Source organism: Falco rusticolus, chromosome 11 (genome assembly GCF_015220075.1).
Source record: "Falco rusticolus isolate bFalRus1 chromosome 11, bFalRus1.pri, whole genome shotgun sequence".
NCBI classification, from domain to species: domain Eukaryota; kingdom Metazoa; phylum Chordata; class Aves; order Falconiformes; family Falconidae; genus Falco; species Falco rusticolus.
Window position 1 is genome coordinate 34,139,707 of NC_051197.1, and position 24,934 is coordinate 34,164,640.

Consider the following 24,934-nt stretch of genomic DNA (forward strand, 5'->3'; position numbering starts at 1 on the left):
GGATGGTGATTCCACCGCCTCCCTGGGCAGCCTGTTCCAATGCATCACCTCCCTGTCTGTGAAGACATTTTTCCTAATATCCGATCTAAACCTCCCCTGGCACAACCGGAGGCTGTTTCCTCTTGTCTTGTTGCTTGCTGTCTGGGAAAGACCAACCCCCACCTGCCTACAGCCTCCTGCCAGGGAGCTGCGGAGAGCAGCAAGATCCTCTCTTCTCCAGACTAAACACCCCCAGTTCCCTCAGCTGCTCCTCACAGACCTTGTGCTCCAGCCCCTTCCCCAGCCTCGTTGCCCATCTCTGGACACGCTCCAGCCCCTCAGTGTCCCTCCTGCAGTGAGGGGCCCAGAACCAGCCACAGGATTCCAGGTGCGGCCTCACCAGTGCTGCGTACTGGGGGACTATCGCTTCCCCAGCCCTGCTGGCCACACTGTGTCTGGTACAAGCCAGGGTGCTGTCGGGCTGCTTGGCCACCTGGGCACACTGCTGGCTCCTGTTCAGGTGGCTGTTGATCAACAAGCTCAGGTCCTTTTTGGCCAGGCAGCTTTCCAGCCGCCCCTCCCCCCGCCTGTAGCGTTGTGTGGGGCTGTTGTGCCCCAAGTGCAGGACCCAGCAATGTTCCTTGTTGAACCTCACACAGCTGGCCTCAGCCCATCAGTCCAACCCCCCTGCAGAGCCAGCCTGCCCAGACCCCCCTGCAGAGCCAGCCTGACCTCCAGCAGATCAGCACTCCCCCCCAGCTTGGTGTCCTCTGCAAACTCACTGAGGGTGCACTCGGTCCCCTCCTCCAGATTGTCAATAAAGATATTGAACAGGACTGTCCCCAGTACGGAGCCCTGGGGCACACCGCTCTTGAATGGCTGCCAGTGGGATTTAACTCCTTTCACCACCGCTCTCTGGGCTCAGCCCTCCAGCAGCTTCTAACCCAGCACAGAGCACACCCGTCCAAGCCACGAGCAGCCAGTTTCCCCAGGAGGTGCTGTGGGAGATGGTGCCAAAGGCTTTACTAAGGTCCAGGTAGACAACATCCACAGCCTTTCCCACATCCACTAGGCGGGTCACCTTGTTGTAGTTGTAGAAGATCAGGCTCGTCATGCTGGCTGGGCCTGATTCCCCGGTTGTCCTGCAGGTGCCGTGTGATAGCACTCAGGATGATCTGCTCCATAACCTTCCCTGGCACTTAGGTCAGACTGACAGACCTGTAGTTCCCTGGATCCTCCTTCCTGCCCTTCTTGTAGATGGGCATCACATTGGCTAACCTCCAGTCTTCTGGGACCTCCCCAGTTTGCCAGGATTGTTGATAAATGATGGAGGGAGGCTTGGCTCCCTCAGTACCCTCGTGTGGATCCATCCAGCCCTATAGACTATTGCACATCTAAATGGAGCATTAGGTCACTAACCGTTTCCTCCTGGACTGTGGGGACCTCATTCTGCTCCTCCTCATCCCTGTCTTCCAGCACAGGGGGCCGGAAGCCTCCCCCAGAGGGAAGCTGATCTGACTACTAAAGATTGAGGCAAAAAAAAGCATTAAGTATGTCAGCCTTTTCCTCATCCTTTGTGGCCATGTTCCCCGCTGCATGCAGCAAAGCAAGCAGGTTATCCTTGGCCCTACTTTTGTTTCTAATGTATTTCTAAAAACATTTTTTGTTATCTTTTATGGCAGTGGCCAGCCTGAGTTCTAGCTGGGCTTTTGCCTTTCTGATCTTTGCCCTGCATAAATTAGGAGTTCATTTTTCTTAAACCTCTTCAGTGGCATTTATGAAGTCATTTAGAAGTCACTAGCAGTGGGGTGTTTATTTTTCCATAATTGCAACGATATTGACCAACACATCCAAACTTTTATATCTGATTACCTTGATGTTCAGTAACAGAACAGAAATAGTAGGACAATCCATCATTCTTACCTCCTGAAGGCTGAGGAGGAAAGCACAGCATACATGCACAAAGAGCAAATTCACAGACTTGCTGCAAGACCAATGCTTAATTTTAAATCCTAGAAACTGCTTTAAAGACTCACTCTGCACGAGCCTTCAGCAGAGCAGAAATACAGAGCTTTGGTGCCAGAATTTAGTGCCATATGAGATGTATGTCTGTCCCTTATTTGCCCTTGTGAGAATGTGCCTCCTTTCCAAGGATATTTCAGAAAAAATAAACACACTGTGGGGCTGAATTCAATATGTGCCTTAATTCTGCACTGACTTGGGAGCAGGATACTCAGCACCTTGCAGCACTGAACTCTAAATGCATCCCGCTCTAGACTGTTGCCACAATCATGGTGTGCCACAAGCAGAGGTCATCGCTCATGACATCCAAGAATGTATCTTGGAATTACATCAAGTGGGAAAACCCCTCCACCTTTCTGTAGGTGGGTAGTGGAATCTCTTTCCATGCTAAGGTATACTGTTTAGACAGAGGAAAAAAACCCCAGATTTCTGAATCCCCGTTTGACTTTCTCAGAAATGTTCTTGTTACAAATTAGTATGCCAGAAGCTTAGATCAGAATGATGCCCTATTGATAGGATATTAGGGACTGGAACAATGTCTAGAAGATAATATGGGACAAGAGTTAGGGAGGAAAGGCAGCCTTGCAAATTGCTTTTTTAAGTCCTTCTTAAGTCCAAGTTGTCATCTGGACATGTTCATAGTGCAGTGACTTAAATATCTCCACTTTATTCTCTCTGTCTTGCTTAGTGCATGATGACAATGGTTTCATCACTGAAATATTTTCTCTATGGAGCACTCTGAGTACTGACAGCTCTTTTCTCTTTCCCTCCTTCACAATGTCACCTTTCTATACTCGCCTTGACACTGTCTTCACATTGGCTTGACACTGTTCTGACAGTTATGAAAACTCAATCACCGCATCAAACAGCCATGACAATGCAGAGAAGAAAACAGAAGTGTTATGAAAATTGTTAAGGAACTGCAAAGAATTACAGACCAGTGAAAACAAGATCTTTCTTTTTCAAAGCCATATTCCTAGTGAGGTTTTATTAAAAACTGCTTTATAAAAACTTCAGCCAAGGGTGGCAAAAGCCATTTCAGAGAAGTCGCTGACAGTTAGGGATTCTGTACCTGAAATTCAGCCATTCCTAAATGACAATCCCTCTTACTGTCATGAGTTCAGGTCTTTTACAACAGCTACTTCGGCCCACCTCCTGGGGAGGGGGGCACGCTGGATTACTGTGACATGCTGCCTCTAGGGCCTCTCTAGCTACACTTTCTCCTAAGTATGCCATGTGAACTGGGATCCCTTTGGGGAGCAGCCAGGAGAGAAAGGGGGCAGACAAGGAAGAATATTTCAACAGATTAACTGAATTGGTACTTCCCTTTGCTAATAATAACATAAAATTTTGTTTTATTGGTTCACAACTTGGAAAAGAGTAGCCTAGAAAGAAAGCATCACTTCCGAGCGATCAATCAAACAAATTATGAGTATTGTGGTAACAGGCAAAAAATGCAGCACAAGTGGGGTAAGTTTGGGAACTGTTAAGTGTTCCTCTATTGAATTAAAGTTCCAAGCAACTTCTTAACTGTTTTGGGATAGTAGGGACACACTGAATTGCTCAGACCATGCATGTACTTGACAAGTTAAGCTTTTTTTGGCAGATTGCTGAATCACATTGTTACTGATTTGAGTAGGAATTCTGAAATTCTGATCATCAGGAACCATATAGAGGGTTAGGGGTTTTGGTTGGGTGGGTGGGGTTTGGTTGGGGTTTTTTTTGTTGTTGTTGTGTTGTTTTGTTCTCCACCCCTCCCCAAAAAGATGTGCCTGCATATATGCAGTTTTGATGCTAATCCAGATTCTTGGTACTTACAAGAATACCTAGGTGTTACAAAAAATACTTTTAGAAACTACTTTATATTACATTTGCATGCATACAATCTTACCTGAAAAGCATAATGAAAGTGCATCCATCACACAGCAGAACAGAGCTCATCAGTAGGGCAGACTACGCTGCTCCACAGGTGATATGTAGTGGTCCCTGCAGATCAGACAAGCACTAGTTCTCCAGAAGGAGCATACTTGTCCTGCTCTTGCTCCGTTACTGCCAGTTGGCTTTCTTCCCCCTAAGTTAATTAGGGAAGGAAGACAGCCTGAAGCTTGTTCCCTTTGCTGCCAAGCCCCAGGCCTTCCTCAGAGACCCTAAGGACAGCAGGGCTGGTGGCCAGGCACTGAACCTCTCCCCACAGAGTGCAGGCGCTTCACCAGGATCTCCTAGACTGCAGGACTAGGCTGGCAGCAGACACCCAAATGATGTGGCACAGACTTGGGCTCCAGAGCTGCAAGAAACCTCAGCCCACCCCTTCTTCAGCCCCATTAGGTCACTAAGGAGCCATGGAAGGGCAAGGCGTTAGAGGTGCTAATTTGTAGTGCTGATGGCTCTGCACCTGGCTCTGTATATCCACCCCAACAGGAGTCTGACTCACATTGCTGGGGAGCTAATTTCTGCTTTTTCAGATGTAATCCGTGAATGCAATACATGGAAAATACAGTGGTTCCTGCATATGTCTCTAGCACATGTAGTTAAGATTGCACGGTGAAGAAAATGTTAGTAAAAGCTTTTTGTGGCACCAGAACTTACAGAAATAAACCTCTCTCAGTCAACAAATGTAATTTGTTGGTGACAAGAATGAATCAACATATCTAATAATGAACACATGATGCTAAGGGTAAATCGAGCATGCACATGTACAAACTCATGCTCATCTGATTAATTTTGTGGCTAATTTTGTATGTTCTTTCACATTGACTAAAGCACTGGTAAGACAAAAACTGAACAGAGGCAAAATTAGCCAAAAGAATTATTACCAGAAACAATGTGCTTCCATTTATCCAGAGAGAAAATTAAGCTTTAAATGCATCTGCCTGACATCACTTGATAAATCATGGGCTGGATCCAATCAAGAAAAATGGCACAAAGGAGGGGGCTCCACAGAAGTGTAACTGCTTTTGGGCTATAGATGATAATCCATAGTCTAAATGCTATATTGGACAGTTATACTCCAAGTGCCCTAGCAAGCTGAATAACAAACATTTTGGCACTTCTTTCCTATGTTGTTATGCCTACAGGCTCTCTTGATTATTAATAGAATATATGTTACAGTAGGTTACCACAGTCAAATCAATTACGAAGTATCTTGAAAAGACACCACAGCTGAACCTCTAATTAAGTAAGATATTTTATTCCTTTTAAATGAGACACTGTTTGAGTAGTACAGTAACAATGCCTGGTTCTGTTCAAGGCTATCTATAATTAATAATCCCAATGATCAAAGGAAATGTGATCCTAAGAGAAAATTGCTTTTGAGAATCCCCAGGTATTAAGTACTGAGAATTACCTCCCAATCTGTTCTGCAGTCTCTCAGCACAGTGTGTTGTATGATGCCCTGTGGGATCATAAAACAAGCCCTGCCATAGAGCTCTCTGCAAAAAATGCTCCCAGCAAGATAGGCACTAGATATTTATCATGTATTCATTATTGCCATCAAATCTTATTTTTTTCCTGGTCAGACTTTTAGTATTGCACAGATCTCATTATTTATATAGCATAGTTTAATACAAAGCAGGGTCGGCATGCTGCCCTATATGTAGTCTGTACTGGTAAGTCTAGACAAGTATCATTGTGAGGAAGGTCTCTTTCTGGTATTCTTTCTGTTTTTTCATCATTGTATGGCACCAAAGTTTCTTCAGATAGAGAAAGCTTCTCGGTGTCAAGCTGTGGAGGCTTTATTTCTCTTGCTTGCTAATCTTATCTTCCACTCCCCAGCTACTACAGCACCAACATGCTGAGTTCTCCCTGTGTCTTCAGAGCAGATTTGTTGACACAAACTCTACTGTCACCACAACAGGGATGGCTAAAGCTTAACTCCAGGGGAATAGCAGGCCAGAGTATCTTTATTGTTCTCTGGATCATTTTGTGGAGTGTGAGCGCTTCACAGCTCCAGAGGCATCTGTGTTACCCTGTCAAGCTGGTGCCAGGAGTGACCTTGTGTCCTGGGGCTACAATTACTGCAGACTCACCTACCAGCCATACAAAGTTACTGTGACTTCCCTTTGCTGCCCTGTAAATCCAACTCTGCTTTGGATCAGGCCTCAGAGGAAGAAAAGAAGAATGCATGGAAAAAATCGAAGACGTAAAAGTGAGAATTAGGAAGGGAAGGAGACAAGGAGTGAGATCTACCTCTTACATAAATTAAATAAACAGAGGAAATAAAGGAGAATATTAACAGGGAAATAGAACAATTTTTTTAAAAAATAAAAACAACTCCAAGAAAGGAGACCAATATACTGGTTGCTACTGGATAGTGTTTATTTGCTCCTGTTTTTATATTTTGTACTATTTTACTGGCAAAAGCCTTGCTGATCTAATTTTGGTGAAAGCTTGCTGGAAACCTCTTCATTCGTAACAGATATTCCGTGCCCTAGTGGCAGGTGTTTTGGCTATAAAACACATCACCACATTAGGCTTACAGAAACAATTTGACTTTTAGTGATAATCCTCTAATACAAGAGAATTATTACTTAGTGTGTTCCCCAAGGAAGGCTCCTGGGCGTACCCTGATGATGGTGAATATTCTGCTTTTGCTTTATTTCTACAATGAAGCACCTTACAAAGGTCTCAGAGAAAGACATTCCTAATTACAGAGTGAGTTTTCAATACCTACTCTTGCTCTTCCTTCGGGTCACTCCTTCTCAAAGGAGACATGCACACTGGAGACTGGGATTGGTGCTGCGAAACCAAGAGATTCCCTGCAAGATCTCTGACTCTGCATGGCTCAGGCGAGTAGTTGATGTAATTCTCCCGAACCGTAGGATTCTTGCACACTGCTTTGAGCATGGAAAGTTCTTTGAAAGCACTAATACTTCAGTGTAACACTTAAAAAAACCCTCAAAAAACATATTCTTCATTTCCATGTCTGGCACACATAGTTTTGGAGTTTGAGATTTTATTATATTAAGTGAACAAAACCAGTTCAATCTGAAAGGCACAGCCAGGGAGCCACAGGTGTGGGCTGCTCTGCAAGGGAAGGGAAGCTAGGAGCCAAGTATGACAGCAGAGCAGTCAGGGCAGTGGCTGTACCTTGAAGAGATCAGCCCTAGTGGACCTGAGCAAGGCAGGCAGAGCAGGTGATGGCAGCTGGGGTCAGCCACAGTCCAGTGGTTGCCAGACAAGTCTGTAGTGATGCTGCAGTCAATCAGGCAGGATCAAAATCAGTTCTGGGGCACAGTAACCAGGGTTAAGCTGTGGTCCAGCGACCACCAGGCACATCCATAGTGAGGTCAAGCCCAGGTCAGGGTCCAGGACTGGATCAGTGGAACACATGGCCAAGCAGATACCAGGGGTGAGAGCCTGGACTTAAAAGTAGCTTCCAAGCAAAGGAGGGGCAGGTCCCTGCTGAGAATTCCTAAAGCCATGGAGCTGTCTGGTCCTGGTCAGCCCTGGCAGCCAAATACGCAGGAGAGGGGACATACTCTGTGCCCGACACGCAACAAGTTTCAATAAAATCCTGTACCTGAGTTGTGGACAACCACAAAAAAACCCCAAAAGATGAGCTTGTGATCCATCACCTCAAGTGAAGTCTGGGATAGAAGGTCAGTCCAACATCCTGCTTTTCTGTGAGGAAAGGCTCCTGGTACTTTGCGTTAGAACAGACTTTGGTGTTGTAGAGACATAAGCTGCCTTAGAAACAGCTTTGGCTATGGCTATACTGCTAAATGATCTGGACTTCTAGGGATGATGTATCGCATTATTGAACTGAGTATTTGTTAAAGTTTAAAAAAATCAGGCATAAAAAGGGGTTTGTGAATACATCATAGCTCAAAGGTTTTTTTCTGTTATTGTTATGTAGGAGACAAGGAAGGAAAAGTCACCGCAGTAGAGCATATGGACTAGTGTGACACATACAGCTTTGAACCCTCTGAGAAAGTCATCAAGTGACTCAGCCAGCCAGACAAGTGCTATGAGATAAAAACATGCCAGGATGGGTGAGAGCAGGAGATCTACAAGCCTCCTCTGGCCTGACAGTGTCCCAAGCTCAGTGCACTCTGCTGTGGTCACCACTACACAGACGAGTCATCGTGTTCTGCTGCAAAGCGAAAGGCAGCCAAATGAGCTGCACAAATAACCATGTGATATAGCCAGCTCCTTATCTGAACAGAATGGTAAATGTCAAACTGAGGAATTCTTTGTAGATACCAGTACAGTAAGAATTCTGATTTTCCTAGCAACCTTCAAAAATTCATGAACAATTCTCAGAAAAATAGTTTCTATTATCCCACAAACTCAGTTCAGTCCAAGTTTTCATATGACAGAAGGCAAGGTGACCTGCAGCTGCTATTCTCTTGGCTTTTGTTTAACTTTCCTTCTTTCATTTGGTTACACTGCATTGCCTTTGGATACAAGTGACTTCTGGGGTGTTATTGAGCCAGAGCTTGGCCAGTCCTCTCTAGGGTTGTAGTATGGACAAGCAGGGAGTGGTGGCTGTTAGGGAGAGGTGGAACAGCAACTCTCCAGGCTATATGTTGTGTTGGTGGTGGACACAGAGCTTTGCTATTAATCAGCAAACAGTTCTTTGAATCAGGGGAGAGGAAACTATGGTGGTCTGTGGACTGAGACTTGTAATTTCACATCATGTAGCTTAGAGTGTTATTAGGATCTGCTTCTGAGCTTACTCTGAAAATAAAATGTTGTAAAACCATGAAACAAACTAATTCTTCCTCTGTTACAAGTGAGTAGATTTTTTAGAATGCTACAATACGGTCTGTTTGGAGGTCAGGAAAGCTACTGCAGACTTTGTGTCAGAACCATGACCATGACAGAACTTCAGTGTTAGATGAAACTAGCATTCAAAAGACTAACCCTCTGTAAAAGTTCACAATATAGCATCCTTCCATTGGGCCTGTGGCTGATTTTTATCTGTATGAGGTCAGTGAGGGCAATTTGTGCAGACCATGGTCACATCCTTTGTTCTTCACCAATCTCGATGTGATGCCCTCGGCTCTGTCGGTAGCTGCCAGCAGGAGAGCGGACTGAAACTGCTTGTGCCAGTTCCCCGTTAGGCTCTAGCCTGTCCCAAAGTACACGAACTGCGACTTTCCCCAAGCAGCCTCTAAATCCCAATTAGTAATTAGCTCAAGCAGAGCTAATTGTAGGTGATTTCTATTGAAAATAATTTAGTAAATAACAGAAAGGCCTGGAATGTGAACTCTTCTACAAAGTTCACATTGGAAAAGAATGACCTTGCTTTCTCTGCACTCACTGTGCATTGTAGCCACACTGAAGCTTTCTTCTGATTTCTGTGGCATTTAAATTACCGTGCACTGTATTTCCAGCAACATAATTCTGATCTGCCACAGGGCTGATTATTTTTTCAGTCTGGGGAGACAGGAGAAGCAGCAGCATGATTTTGATATGAGAGTACTGTTACATAGTATGAAACTGAAATTGTGTGAGAAAAGGACTATGCATTCAGCAAGCCTGGAGGGACAGCATGCACTCCGGTGGCTATGGATATTAGTGTGATGCTAGTCTGAAGCTGGAGCTGATCTTGCTGTTCTGCTGCATTTTGTTGGCTTCAGCAACATTTAGTTCTCAGCTGTGTTACTGAGAACCTACTGGAGGCAATCTCAACATCTGCACACATCAGTACACATCTTTGCACCTAGAAACTTTAAAACATTCATTTCCTTACAGACCTCAAAGCAGAGCATAGTAAGCCAGCTGGGAAAAAGAATAGTTCTATAAAAACCCTTATGTGTTTTGTCATAGATTTTGCCCCCATCCTAATATGTTAGAAAACATCATTTTATGAACATGCATTTTGTTGCTAGAGATTTTGCTGTGCAGAAGGGATATGGTGCATCTGATATGATTTGCCTTGAAGGGATTTCTGGTTATCCAAATGCCATAAAAACAAGTGCTTATGGAGACTATGTTGAACTGGGAGTCATCAAAACCTGGCTGTGAACATAAAGGCTGTGTGATACACCACACCTGACAATAACATTTTCCCTGTTATTTACTAGTATAGTATGTTTGACCAATGAGCATATATACACGTTTTCTTGCAGCCAAAATTTAAGCATGACTTACAGAGGGGAAAAATCTAATTTTCTGAAGTCTGTGACCTGCAAAGTGGAGGCAAAAAATATCCCTCATCAGAAAAGAAATTCTTGCCTCATGTTACAGGTTGGTGTGATGCATTTCTAACAATCAGGGCTTTAAACCTGTTCAGTTTTCGCTCACAGAAAGAAATCGCACTTGGGTCAATGTTTCAGACATTTAAGGCTGCTTTAAAATCACAGCACCTTCATATGCTATTGTATATTGGAATCACTGCTGTATGCTGTTCTTGTATTATGAAAAGGACAGGTAATGAAGTAGAGGGCAGAACCACAGATAAAGGAGACTGAAGAGGATGCCGTCTAACAGCTTTCAGAAGGAAACAACACATGGACACAGAATTTGGACCTGAAGTCAATTTTGGACTCAATTTTTAGCCCCTGTACCCTAAACTCTGTAGATTAAAAGATTTAGCAGCAGTTGGCAGCATTTCTGACTACTTTTTCTTTCCCATGTTAGCAGCTGAGCACAGTGGTAGCGTGGCTGCTTGCATGTTCTGACCTAAATGAAATTTCAATGCTGCAAGTCAGTGGTAGCTGGTCTGCATGAGGGGCAGCATCTCCCAGTTCAGCCAAGCCCCAGCTCCTTGCCTGAGGCTGAATTCAGTGGGAGCCAGGAGCTCAATGGGAGCTGGGACCCTCTGTCTTACACAAAGCCAAAGTGCCATAAACTCTTGCCAGACGCCAGGGAAGCTGTGAGACCTTGTGTCTCTCAGGGTGAGATCTGGCCTCTTCGAGAGGCAACAGCTCCCTTGCTCCTTATTTTCCACTATTTGAAATTCAAACAGAACCAGGAGCAACTGGATTTCACCCAAACTCACTGACAGTTTTATGCTGTGTTACTCCCTCTGTGTTCCTGAAAATCCCCCCCCCACTGATGCAGAGAAGAAGCGAGACCACACTTTGGTCGTTCTGCAACCCTTTTCATCTCTGGCACCATTTTCTTCATTTTGCCAGGTGTCTGCTTCCAAGGTGTACATTTTAGTTGAGCCTTCCTCCTTAGCATAGTTGTGAACACAAGCAGTATCTTTCCAACTGACAGCATTGCTTTCAGTTTTTTCCACTTCCCCAGCACCACTTGGACCCCTCACCAGGTTCTGATATCAGGTTTTGGAATGCCAGATTATGCTTCCATTAATTTTAAAAGGCTTGATGCTGCCATGCTTGTACCTCTTGGGAGCAAGGCAGGAGCAACACCTTTCACAAAAGTATTACAAATCCACCCATCCAAAGAAGTTCATCTAGGCATGCTGAGAACTTCACTAAGGGCAAGCAATACAGGATAAAGTAGAAGACATAATTCACACTGCTAACTAATTCACCTAGGATGCCTCTTTTTATTTCTCTATTTCTGCAAAACCTTTTGTCTCACAGGACAGATCTTTACACACACGGCTCTGTATCCTGAGTTATATACTGAGGATGTCCCCAGCTTTAATGAAGCCCTAAGAGCAGTGCAGGCAGGAAAGGTATTGACTGAATCCTTGGGACAAAGGCATTTAACCTGCAGAATCACCAAAACTTTCCTATAAGCAATCACATTTATTACCTAAATAAATCTGTTTCAGATTTTGAGCACAACAAATTTTCAATGTTCTTTGCCTCTGAAGAGCTGATAGAATAAAAAACCTGAAGCTGGCCCCCAGGTTCCTACCACCCTGTATCACGGTTGTTGCTCACCTGCCTATTTATCTCCCATGTGCCTGTACGGAGAAATCCTGTTCTGTAGGATTAAGAATAAATTCTGCTGTGTGAATTAAATGAAAAAGAAATGTCAATACTTCTAAAGGGAGAAGGAACACCACATTACGCTCACGTCTTTATTCTTCTGCAAACTTAGAAGATAAGAATGTGGAGACATGTCATGAAACCACTTATGAGGAAAGTTATGTTCAGATGAAGCATATACAGTAGCACAGTATACCCTATATACAAGGATCCCTGTATACAGGGATTGCACAGCAGAAGTCAGTTTGGTTTCTACATCAGTGTCTGCATCATTGACTGTAATGGGTACCAGCTGCCTTCTGGGCCTTATCAGCCACTGTCCTGCATTGCAGGAGGGGGCCTGGAAATCAGGGCCATAAGTACCAATCAGTTAGCTGAGGGGAATGTGCTCGGGCTTGTAGGCCACAAACCCTGGGAGGACAAGGAGGGTGAATAGATAACAATCAACAGGGTGAGTCAGGCCGAGGAAAGATAAGGGAGTGAGGAACAGATGACACCAAGGAGAAGTAACACCTTGCTGTTAATTGATGACTGTAAAAACTTACTTAAAGTGTCCTTTGTTTGTAGTTAACCAATCAGGGATGGCCTAGTATGTAACGCTTAGCTTAAAGAACCAATCTGTTTAAAGCGCGCAGCTTCTGAAAACGTATATAAACTCATGATTGTGTACAGTAAATCGACATCTTGCTTGCATCAAGCAGCGTCCTGTCTCTTCATTCACCGCACTGCATCTTACACAAATAAAACTATCTTGTGCATAGTAAAAGTACAGTGATCATTATGTACTATCAACTTAGACAGCAGTGCTGTAGTCTTAAATGTAAAGGTAAAGCAGCAGTGGATAAACTCTTTTATTCACATTAGAAACCAGTCTGCATTGCTGAAGTCCAATTGAACTAAAAATCCTCCAAATTCAATCTGTAGAAGCCCTGTGGGGCTCCCAGGCCTGATTCTGCTTCTGTTCCCAGCACAGACACTGGGGTATGATCCAAAGGAAAGCAAGAACCAAATAAGATTTACTTTCAGAAGTAAAGAAAATATTTACCTCATTTTTGAGATGCTTATTTTTCCACTGCTGACAGCACACCTCACAGGACACTGAGCTTCACCCCGCTCTCCTCTTTTCTCTAGCACTTTGCGCTGGCTGCAAGGCAGCCGTGTGTGCGTGCACGCCAGGCAAGTGCATTGGAACTAGCACACCTCACCGCAACACGATAAACAGCCATTGCATGGCTGCGTTGTGGGAAAGCCTGTCAAATTGTTGCTGCGTTTAGGATAACCAGTCGGCACTGCTGTAAGGACTGTGGCTGCTGAAAAGTGCTCAAAGGTTAAGGAAGTCTGGGGTGGCACAAAGGCAAAAGAGAGCAAAGGAAAATGACAGCCAAGAGTAACCGCCTTCATTCTTGGGGAGCAGCACCAGATCAGTGTGAGCTTGCAGAAATGTTTGGAGAATAGTGAAATGAAAACATTAATTTAATAACCAGTTCTGTAATTTGAATCACAGGTATTATTTATTTATATATATATATATATATGTCTTAGGGTGTTTCCTGAACAAATTTTAACACTGCAATGCTATTCAGTTGTTACTCTTACACTATTATACAATACTTCTGCCTCAGCAAATTTTTTAATTTACTTTCCTTGGGTTTGTCAATATAAATGTACTTGAAAACATAATTGGTTTTTTTGATAGAAATGGAATATTTGTGTAACCACCTTTTTTCTTTTCTGCCTGTGTGCAGTGGTGGTTACTATGGTAATAATTGTGATTCAAGATTTAAAGCCTGAAATTGGTTTCTATAACAACATGCTAGGATGTTTTGGACACACAAATTAAGTTAAAGATTCAGGATTAACCCTTTATGACCACAATATTTGTAGGCACACCGACAAGTGCTTGCTTATTTGGCAGAAGTTTGTTTGTGCCTTCGCCAGGGTATGCTTTTTCACTGAGCGGACTGAGTAATAATTCCAGCTGTGGATAGAGCAGGTTAGGTGCTAGGGCTGGAGCTTCCCTCTCAGGTGAAGCCTGCAAAGGAGAAATGGCACCACAGTAACTACAAGCTGCTCATTACATTAAATAAGACTGTATCCAAATGCACTGTGAGATGGGAAGTGCTAGAATAGCACTATTACAATATCTAAGAAGTTTGAGACTTTAGTCTGGAAATCAAAATGGCGTGGAAAAACTGAAATTATTTATTCATAGAGATCTCAATGGAAAAGCTGTTTTGAGGGCTAAGGTAGCCCCTTTCCTGGCTCTGCTTTATCCAGAACGGCATGTTTTCATGTCCTTTTCTTCCCCATCTGCCAAATGATGATCCATGAACAGCATCTCTGCCTTTCAGTCCATGGTGAAGGTATCTGATCCTGATCTCTGTCACTGCTGATTATGCAGCTGTGCTTACCTCTTCCCTAGTTCTTCAGGATACATCAAAATTGAATATATATGCACAGCCACAACTTTCTAAGACCGTCTTTGCAATGATGTTATTGTCATAGTGATGAACTGTGTCATGGTGTGCTGCAGATAAATGGAGATACACTTAGTTACACCAAACCAAGCGCTTCTCAACACAGCCCTAAATGCCTTGGGCAATATTTTTATATTTCTAGTTAAAGCTAGTTATTTCAACATCTTACTAAAGTCATAGAGCTTGATATTTCACTGACAGAGACTCACACACTTGTTTTAAAATCCCAGAGGTAAGTTTTAAACAAGAATGAACACAACCGTTGAAGTTTCTCATTTCAAACTCCAGACACTGGGCTATTTAAACCCTTGCTACCATCATGTTATCCCATGACTTATTTGATGAGTTTATTTGATCATAAAGTTAAGTCTTCAATTGTCAACAAATGCTGTATGCTGCTTTTGATTCAACAGAAGACAGACTGAAGTACTAGCACTAAGAGAAGCAATGATTGCTTCATTTATCCCAATGAAATTTTATCTTTCTTGTAATTGATGTCTTGGTTGTGGTCAACCACAGAAGCTATTTAAGCAAATTGAAAACAACAAAAAGAATCCTATTGACACACATTTTCTGGGTTTTAGCTTTTTTTTTGTTTTTGTTTTTAAAGAAGAACACATTTTTTTTTGCTATTGTAATTCGATCATTTTTTTTGCTTAGGAGTATTTTCAAAGTTTCATTTCTCAACTCATAAGGCTATCTTATTGGGGTTTTGTTATATATGAATTAATAAAAAGTCAGACCTTGCTGTGAACTGCTTTATCTGCATTATCTGGCATAGCTTTTTAGCTTTAATTCAAATGTGTGAAGTAATTACTTTTTTTTTTGCAAAGAGTTAAGAAATAAAAGAATGAAATCCTCCTCAAAGCGCAGTAAACTCATCAATGTTGATGACTATATGGGTTTTAAGAAGTTCTCTATCTTTGCATAGATTTCATAGATTTTCACCACTGCCCCCCGCTCCCCCCCCCCCAAGAAAAAAGTTTGGCTTTGTTAAAAAGGTCAGAAAAATCTCTGCAGCATATGTAATATGTAAAAGACTCTGAAGCCGTTAGTGTTAAAAGCTTCTGTGAAGCTTATAGTCCTCCTTCAGGGGAACAAGGCACATTTGAAGAATAGCATTGCAAATTACAAGCAGCCTTCAGGCGCGATGAGATGATTAGAAAATACACACATGACCACAGTCAAGTGAACTCCAGTTCATAACAATGTGATTAGCAGTGATTGAAATTTGATTTTAAATTCTGCTGCTGATTGTGATATTTCACCAACTTGTAGGAAGGGTCATGTCCTGAAGGAGATTTCTGACACAAACAATCCAAAACTTTGGCAAGTTTGCTTGTGGGCTTTGAACGGCTGAGATGTCTAATCAGATTCTCAGAATTGGGGACCATCAATTCACTTTACTTTTGATTTTATCAACTTAAGATAACAGAACGTTTAAAGAAGCACACATGAACCCTCTAGGTCTCCAATTCAAACAGGATCTAGAAAAAAAAAAACAAAAACAAAACCAAAAACAAAACCACAAAAACCCCCAAACCTCCAAACTGCCAGGAAAGATATACAGATGAGCTCTTCAAAATGACCTGCTTAACTGAGGAATGTTAATTTCCTCATCAAGAGTCAGAAGATCTGTGCCAAATTGCTCTGGCCCTTTCAGAACTCCTGCCCTATTTGTGTTAACTTTCCCACTAATTAAATTTTTCCCTCCTATGCTCATTGTCGTACATTTCCAACATCCTAAAAATTATTTTGTATCACTACAGGGGTTTCTGATCACCAAGGAGAAGAATTCACTTGTCAAAATCACGCATTTTTAGTGCTGATTAGCTACACAATCTCAATTATTCATACACTAACAAGATTACTTTAATGACTTTAAATAAGCTTATCCAAGAGGACAAAAATTACTGTCTTTTTCTTGACTTTTCTTATATGTAGTAGTTCGTGGCAGTTTTTGCAAAGGATGCAGGTAGGCACGTTCCCGGTAGTACTGACGATTGGCCAGCAGATGGCAAGCTTCACTGCAAAGAGATTTACTGCCACACGGCCCATCTGCATCAGACGGCTTTAACCATGGGGTATAATGCTTGGCACCAATTCCTCTCGCAATTAGGTTAATGTACCAATGTTTATAAAGAGACTGATAATTACTCCAAGCGTCAGTCAGTGTAAATCCAAAGTGATCAGCGTTTTCTTTCCATTTTTCTAATGTTACCGGTTTAAGACTCTCTATCAGGAGAAGTCACTGCTGAAGTGACCTTAATTGCTTAAGAAAGAAAATGACTCTTCTGCATATCTGAGCTAGAGCATGAGGCCTTCTCAGGTATTCCTCTGCAACCTCACCAAAAACCAAGCTTCCCAAAACACTGAAACATTTCCATCCCTTCGAGCTCTTTCTGCAAACATAGTAAAGAATATTCTTTAGCCATCAGCTCAGAGCCAGCCTTTGCACCAAACACCATCGCACTCTGCCACATCACAGAGCATCCACGAGCTATGATCTTCTTCCTCTCTCATTTCCACATAGCTCTCAATAGGTTCCCAAATCCATCCTTCCACATCACTCCAGAGTGGCAGGGAAACTGAGTTTCCATGGGACAGGAGGGGAGGTCGTATAAATAACTGGTCTCAAATAGGTAAGAAATGGTGCTCTAACTAGCAGTCCAGGATCTAAGGATTTTCTGAAGCACTCCTGTCATACAGGAATATGATTTTTCTCAAAAAAAATCATGGGAATGTCCTGGTGAACTGCATGCCATTTCATAACCACAGTATGATAATTGCATACCCTGATGAACACCTTTTTTAGACTCAGTTTTGCTGTAGGGAAAAAACTACTGTATAGCACCCCCCTAACAAAAACTCTTGGTCCTAGCCTGCAAATCACAAGTAAGCTAAAACTCAGCAGTGATTAGGTTTCTGTTAAGACCTTTGTAACTCCTGTGTTCCTCAAGAATGATACAAATAATAAAAACCATGGCACAGCACATTAGAATGAAGATAAAACTCAAAAGATTTTATTACTTTGCTGTAAACTTGTGGTACAAATCAGACAAAAGCATCCTCTAGGGAGTATTGGATTTATTAAATTGTCTGTTGGCAATTTCTGCATAAGAAATTTGTTTTATGAAAGCCAGGAGTTGAAATTAAGATACTAGTTTAGAAAAATCCAGGAAAGGTTTTCTGTTTCATGTTTTTCCCATTGTGGTGTCACCTTGGAGACAAATTGCTTGCCTTTACTACAGACTGTGTTTTTAGGGCTTTCTTTCCTCTTCTCTCATTTTCCAACCACTGTTACTGCCTCAGAGAGAGCTATGAAGATTTTTAACCAGTGCTCAAAGCTAGTATGTCACTATCAAAACTGCAGACTGGCAAATGTTTCAGCTTCTCTCACACCAGTCATTACAACAAATTGAGTTGTTGCATGCAAATTATCTCCGGAAAAGTAGTAATAATTAACTAAATTCCTTTTCATGTCACAGTGGTCCTACTTAAGAAGCATTTGAAAGATTGACATCACCTCTTGTAGTTTACACAGTACAATAGTTATAGTTAATTTCTTCCAATTGGCAACATTTCTTCAAACATGCACTTTTAATGAATTTTAAGGAGGTAGACAGACTGAAAGGAAAGCTCTTTAGAGTTGTGCAATTCCAAGAAACAAATGGGATGCAAAAGTTCCTAAGGAATGCAGTTGCAGTTTTGCTTATTTTAACTGTAATTAACAGATTGCAATAAGCTCTGTAATTTTCCAGGCTAAAGAAAAGAAAGTAACTACATGGGTAATATAAAAAATTATGTAAGCTAGGACATCAGAACATACATGAGGGTGAGTTGAGGAAGAGAAAGGTAACATCACAACAGTAAAAATAGATCAAACAGAAACATTTATCAGGTTTTACTTATACCTGCAACACCCAAAAGTAAGCAATCAAAAAACTATTTCTATGTAATATTTAAGGCCACTGTTAGTTTGTTTTAAATCATGATGTCACTGTTACTATTGATGTAACTACAGAAATCTCTAGTCTGCTTGCTCAAGCAAGTATGTATTAGGTATTTGACTCAGTCAATGTACCTGTTCATGAGCATCAAGTTCATTCAGGTTGGTGCTTTTTATTCTCAGAGGCACTGCTGCTCCTGTGTACAGTCCTTCTTAGGCTGGCAAAGCCGCCTGAGTCTTTCCTCCTCCACTTCCCCTTCCTGGGAAAAAATGGATTAAATTATATTATGTATTAAAATACACATAATGAAAATGCATCCTCACAGTCAGTTTATATTCTGTAGCAACACCCAGTAGCTGGTTGTCATCCTCAGGTGACCAACCCTAACCTCTCACTTTCCCAGCCAGACGGGAATCTGTCCCAGGACTTTATCAGCATCGGTTTAGCTCCAGTTACCCATAAGCACCTCTACACGCCACTTTCTTTCAGTACCCCATCTCCTTCTCTATTCCCTCCAGAATCTCAATTCCAAAACCCAAGAAGAAATCAGAAACTGTTGGCAGATGGGTCTGAATTTCTCGGAGAAGTTAGCTCATCCACAACAGCCTGCTTGCACAAACATACACTGTTCTGCCATTCAGTTTCAAGTAATTGCTGTAGAAGATACATACCCTTCATATTTCCAAGCAAAACTCAAAAATAAAAATATAAACTGAAAGAAGAAAATAGGATGTTTACAGGACTAATGCAACTTTCATTCTCCAGCCCACTGGTCTTTCCCTTCTGAATCATTACCTTACCTCCAAAAGGAACATTCAGCTTTATTTCATAGATTCTTGATCAAGATATGACTGCTTTTTTTCCCTCCTGTGATACAAATAATTTTTTTTTCTCAAGCAATATCTAACAATTTGCAAAATATTTGTTCACAGTTTTGCCCTCATATTTTGAGGAGCATCACATCATAATCACATTAGAAGTCTGGTAGTATTCAGATGGTTGCTATACAGTAGAGGATTTCTTACAGTGAAAATCAGTTGCAAAAGAAAAAATCGTACTGGACAAAACCCTCCTTACACTTCAGATCAGATTTTCCAATTTGATTAGTAGGAATTAAAATACTATACATGCATTTGGCTTTTCAGGTCAGTATTTATATGGTCCCTCTCTTCTAATTGTTTTATGTCAGTAAATAATTACTTGCCTTTCTTCTCTCCATTAATCACTGTCTATGAGGTTTGGTCTGACATTGTTTCATTTTACTAGCATGGTATTTGGAGGCAACTCCATGATTTCTTCCACTAACCTCTCCTTAACATTCAAAAGCTTGGCCTTTAGACCAAGATAGAGGTCTAGAGCAAGCACACCATTTGCAATCATCCCTTTTGGTCTTACCATCTCCACAGCCTTGAGTCAGTTTATATGTGAGTAACAAAATTCCCAAACATTGCAGGATGGGTGCTGATGATAACTCCATTTCCACTGACCCATACTGAACGCGATACTGTGAGAGGAATTCAGTGTTCAGTGGAACCCCATTGCACTCCTCACCTATGACTGTGCTGCATTTGGGAGACCTGATTATAGCAGACACCAGTGCACAGGCTCCAGTCTAGCTCACTTGATGTTGTTGGCAGAGAAGCTGTGACTGGGGAGGATTCAGCCCAGGCCAACATACCTACCTCAGGCACTCAGTACTTGGCACCTTGTTGCTATTGCTTAGTATGCCTAACAAGGAGTTTAAGGCAGCAGGTATATACCTACATATGTATGCTGTGCTTACCCGAATACAGCCATTTATTTTGTTACGGAGACAATTAATCATGATTTTTAAAATTATGCAGTTTCATGGAAAATTCTTGGGTTTTTTTACTAGAAAGAACATCTCTCACTACTTTCACTGCTTTAAACTCGATCACGTTTCTCAGCTGCGAGTTATGAGCGAGGCTGGTAACACTCCTTGATTGGGAAATGAGAAGTAGCTATTGTTGTTGTTACCCACTCTTTACAGCAGCAAGGCAACTAAAGTGGCCTTCAACTACTGCCAGGAGATCAGTTCCAGGAGAGTAAGGAACATGTTTACACCATGTTCACCATGCCCTTCCTCTCGGAGGATGGAGGGCTCTTGGAGGGCTATTTTGAATCTCAGGTGTTTGGACAATTCTCTGTGGTGGAAATGCTGCACAGCTGTCAAATTACTATTTATAATCAGGAAGTGAAAATCAAAGTGCATGATGGTTTGAACCACTTGAGCTATAACTGCAACCAAGTCATTTATCTTTGTTGAAATCTAATACAAAAAACTTCCACCACAAAAGAATATAAAGTGGTATTGAACTGAAAAATGTGGTTCAACTCCTTTCTCTAGTAAAAACAATAAATTTGTCTTAAATATACCTAAATGCATTCCATATTGTTGGATATCTGCTGACAACCGCCAATACTGTTGCAACTGTACTTGTAATATAGTGTTAAGTGATCCTGACACTCCAGGCCATGGTTGTTGGAAGAGGCGAGAACAGGAAATTACAACCCACTCCTATTTTCATAATTGTTTTCATTTTACATTTATTAGTCTACTAATATGTCACACAGTTACCAGCCCTGTTTTCTTCTCAACAGCTAACGATTGGAGCTGTTGGGTTTGAAGTACAGTTGTATTGAGTTGTGCTTTCACTCTTGGTTACTCCCACTGCTGTGGAAGTCCTCAGGATTTTTTGTGTTTCCTTTCTAGAGTCAATTTGCATGAGGAATGATTCCAGGTGCCTGTCAAACTCTTGCCAAAAGAACTCTACATGTGTTGCTGGTCGTAAAGACGATACTTGCCATTGTGCAGACGGGTCAGTGGACAGCAAGGAGGAACTCTGCAATAAACCCTCTGATCCTTGCTCTTCAAACCCTTGTCTCCAAAACGCTACCTGTTTAAGCTCTGCTGGAAACCTCAGCTTTACTTGCAAGTGCCCTGCTGGCTATAATGGACCTACCTGTGAAATAGTTATCAGCGTGTGTGACACAAACCCTTGTGAACATGGAGGCACCTGCCAAAACGGCCTGGCTGGGCCCACCTGCCTCTGTAGTGCAGGATACACAGGAGCACTCTGTGAAATGGACTTTGATGAATGCATTTCTGAACCATGCCACAACGGAGCAGTGTGCAGGGATGGGGTTGATGAATACTCCTGCTACTGTGTCCCAGGCTACCAAGGCAAGCACTGTGACCTGGAAGTGAATGAATGTGTGTCAGATCCCTGCCTGAATGGGGCAACATGTCTCAACCAGATAGGACAGTACGATTGCATCTGTCCATTTGGGTACACAGGTAAGCACCGTTAGAACAACTTTTTCTTTGCATCATGGAGAACCGTCATAATTCATGTTCCAAGTTCAGCTCCTCCACCTACACACCACCTTGCCTTCATCCACCATCACCAGTGTCTGTTGGTGCATCATGCGTTACCTTATCACTGTAAACTACTGATATCACATAGACAAGGATTAAAGAAATCTCACATTTACCAGAAAATACAGAGCAGTTTTGTGAACATCAAGCTATGTCACAGGGCAGGTTATCTTTCCTTTTAAAAGAAACATTCTCAAAATGCATCTCCTCAGAGTGCTGTACATAGTTTTTGGTCCTCAGACAAAATCTATCTTTGACAGGGTTAAAAATTAGGCCTAATTAGACTTGCTTGATTTGCTAATCGTGACAAACTGTACTCTTAAACCTAGACATTTCACGTAAACTTTCTCTCTCTACCCTTCCCAGAAACAGAGGATTCATTTCCAACTAGAACATTATCTAAGTTAAATAGAAAGAAAAGTATCATCAGGTTCCTAAACCGCTCATTTTTTTATAATCCCATTTTGTGTGACTTCATTTTTAAGGTACGGGTGTGATTTTTCTTGCCTACTTCCTTTACTGGAGAGCTTATAATCCTAGCAGGAGACAGCTCCCTTCAAATTTCAAAGCCATATTCAGGGATAGGACTGCGAGAGATAGCACACTGAATTATTAAAAGGAGAAAAGGGAAGGCATTTTAGTGATAGGTTGCCAGTCAGGTAAGCAAAGAAAAAAAAAAAAAAAAGTCATACAGCAAAGTGTGTGTGTGTGGGGAACAGCTATTGCTTCAAGTGATCCAAATGAATAAGAAATGTGGTTTACAGCTCCATCCCCAAATCCCCATGCAGAAGGGGAAGTCAGGGGTAAAAAGCAGCTTTCCTGTGTCTGACACAGCACTTGTTGGAAGCCAGCCCTTGGTTAATATCCCTCATGAGCACCGAGAATGTTATTTGAAGGAAGCTTGTTACCTTCCCGCCACCCCGCTGCTGCCAGCGGGTGTCTGAGCCCAGGCCAGCTGAGGAGAAAACTACACAACTGGGGGAAAGCCGAAGAGCAGAAGGAAGGAAAAACCTATTAACAAGCAGCATGGTTACTCTGCAATGATCAGACTCAGCCCAGACCTCCTGTTGTATTCAGGAAACTGTATTTGTTTAACTGGCACTGTTAGTGGGGTCCAGGCCTGGATCCATACCATAGCCCGGGAACTCAGTTTGAAAGAGACAGAATATATACCTTAGAGACAAAGAGAGAAAACATAATAAAATAGTAAAGCCCAAACAAAAAGAAATGAAAATTTAGATCAACACAAACTGCTGGAAGAAACTTGTTCTGCTGGAGTCTCTCCACTTTCATCACAAAATTCTGCCATTTCCCAGGCTGATGCTCTCTGCTCTCAACAAAAATCAAACTGTCACCAAGTGCTCCACACTCAGCACAAGCAGAGTTAAGAAATGAGGAGAGAACCAAAAAAGGAGAAAAGGTCTAAAATACAAAACAGAAGAGGCTGCAGTGTTTTGACATACAGCCTTGACACTGCTTCCAGGAGCAGAGACTAATCGTAATAATTCTATAGAGGAGTAGCAGACTGTTCCTTCAGCAGTAAAACACCAGCTTATAAAGGCTACTTAACAAAATGATTTATCAGAAGCATTTTTTTTGTTCTTTTCTGCACCTTGTTGTGAGTTGTGCTAAATGCACAAGTCAGAGGGATTACTGGATGAGAGCCCTGAGGTGGCCCACTGGTAATAAAAACTCTCATTTACTCTGTCAGGGGATCTTGCCAACCACTATTATCCTGGCCTGACACCGTGAATTACTGTGGGAAGTCATCCAGCTTCATCTCATTTCCCTAAGATGTTAAAAAGGTTATATCTCTTGATATGTAGGTAGAGAACATACAGTAAATCTACAGCAGTAATGTTAACCAAATGCTTGAGTTACTGGCTGCAGTTGCTACTTGTTTCATGGACTATGACTGCTATTTTGTATGATTGGTATGCTGCAGCACTTCTTAAAATAGCTGAGAAATGTCACACATAATTCTTACACAAATGGAAGAGGTTAGAATGCACCAAGAGCCAAAGACTGGAAAATTTAGCATGAAATCTGCAGTTTCTATGATAATGTTCTGCATGTGTGAAATTATTTACAAGACATGTGTCACACAGCTGTTAAATAATGAAGCTCAATTGGTTTGTTGAAGTTTTGCTGGCTACCTTAATCAAATGCATTTTTTCCTCCATTGCACTAATTGCACTTGCTTTTAATTCACCCCGACAGAGAACAGTGTAAGAGCCTGTTATCACCCACGGCTAGGTACATTAATTGTCTTGCTGGACACAGCTGAAGACAGTCTTCCGTGGCAAGTGAGAATTCTAGTGTGAACTATCCAGGGTGTGTGGCAGTTCCAAAACTCAAAACAGCAGCAGGAGAAAGTATTTCAGTGACAGACAAAATAGGTGCAAAATTCTTTGTGCAATACCTTTTACTATGATGCAACCATATCTGGAATGAACCCTACAAGATAAGGAAATTATTTCTGGTAGATTTTTAAGTTCTCATGCAGTATGGATAGACCATGCAAATATTTAGGGTAGATGCATCATAAGTCTTAGGCACTTAAAGGCAAGCAGAGGCACAGCAGCTTCTACCATGGGGATGAAGTACCTCATGTACAGATGTCACCTCCCAACAAACTCAGGACAGTATCACTGTAGGTATCAATAGCAAACAACGTTGTCCATCCAAGGGCATTTCCCAAAGTGGAAAGCCTGTTTCCTTCCTCAGCTTTCAGGTTTCAAATCAGCACTCCTTGCCTTGTGCCCCAGCAAGCCTGAGCAGAGGATTCAGCCCAGGTTATCAGTTCTGCTGAGATTCCTAAGCACAAGACTGTGACGTGAGAGGAGCCCAGCAGTATTGGCCACATGTCAAAGGGTTTTCAAAATAAACATTAGCAGAGGGTGCATACATCCAAAGCATGCTTGTCACAGTTCATAATTTCACAGTGCTGAAACCTTTGATTTAGCGTCACTGTCCTCTTGCAATTGTGCCTGCATAGTGCAGTATTGTAAGACCTGTAACAACTTACATCTGTGCATGTGTAGACCTGCACACAAAAGGGATGAGTCTTGCTCCAAGAAACTGAGCTCTTCCCTCTGTCTAATTTTTGATGGCTCTCTCCCTGGCCCTTCAAAGCTGGTGCCTAGAAAATAGCTATCTGACACCCTCCATCCAAATGACAGCAACCAGGATTACTATATACAGATTGAGGAGCGTGGGGACAGTCCTCTCTACCTGCTATGCCCGAGCACA

At 42.1% G+C, this 24,934-nt stretch overlaps 1 protein-coding gene across 2 annotated transcripts in view; it reads left to right on the plus strand.

Moving 5' to 3' along the window:
- CRB1 (crumbs cell polarity complex component 1) overlaps positions 1-24,934 on the plus strand; it is a 115,181-nt gene that overhangs the window by 13,893 nt on the left and 76,354 nt on the right. For both annotated transcript variants that reach the window (XM_037404485.1, XM_037404486.1), the window contains exon 2: positions 21,017-21,601. In XM_037404485.1, the coding sequence (XP_037260382.1) occupies positions 21,017-21,601 (585 nt within the window). The remainder of the gene's footprint in view (positions 1-21,016; positions 21,602-24,934) is intronic.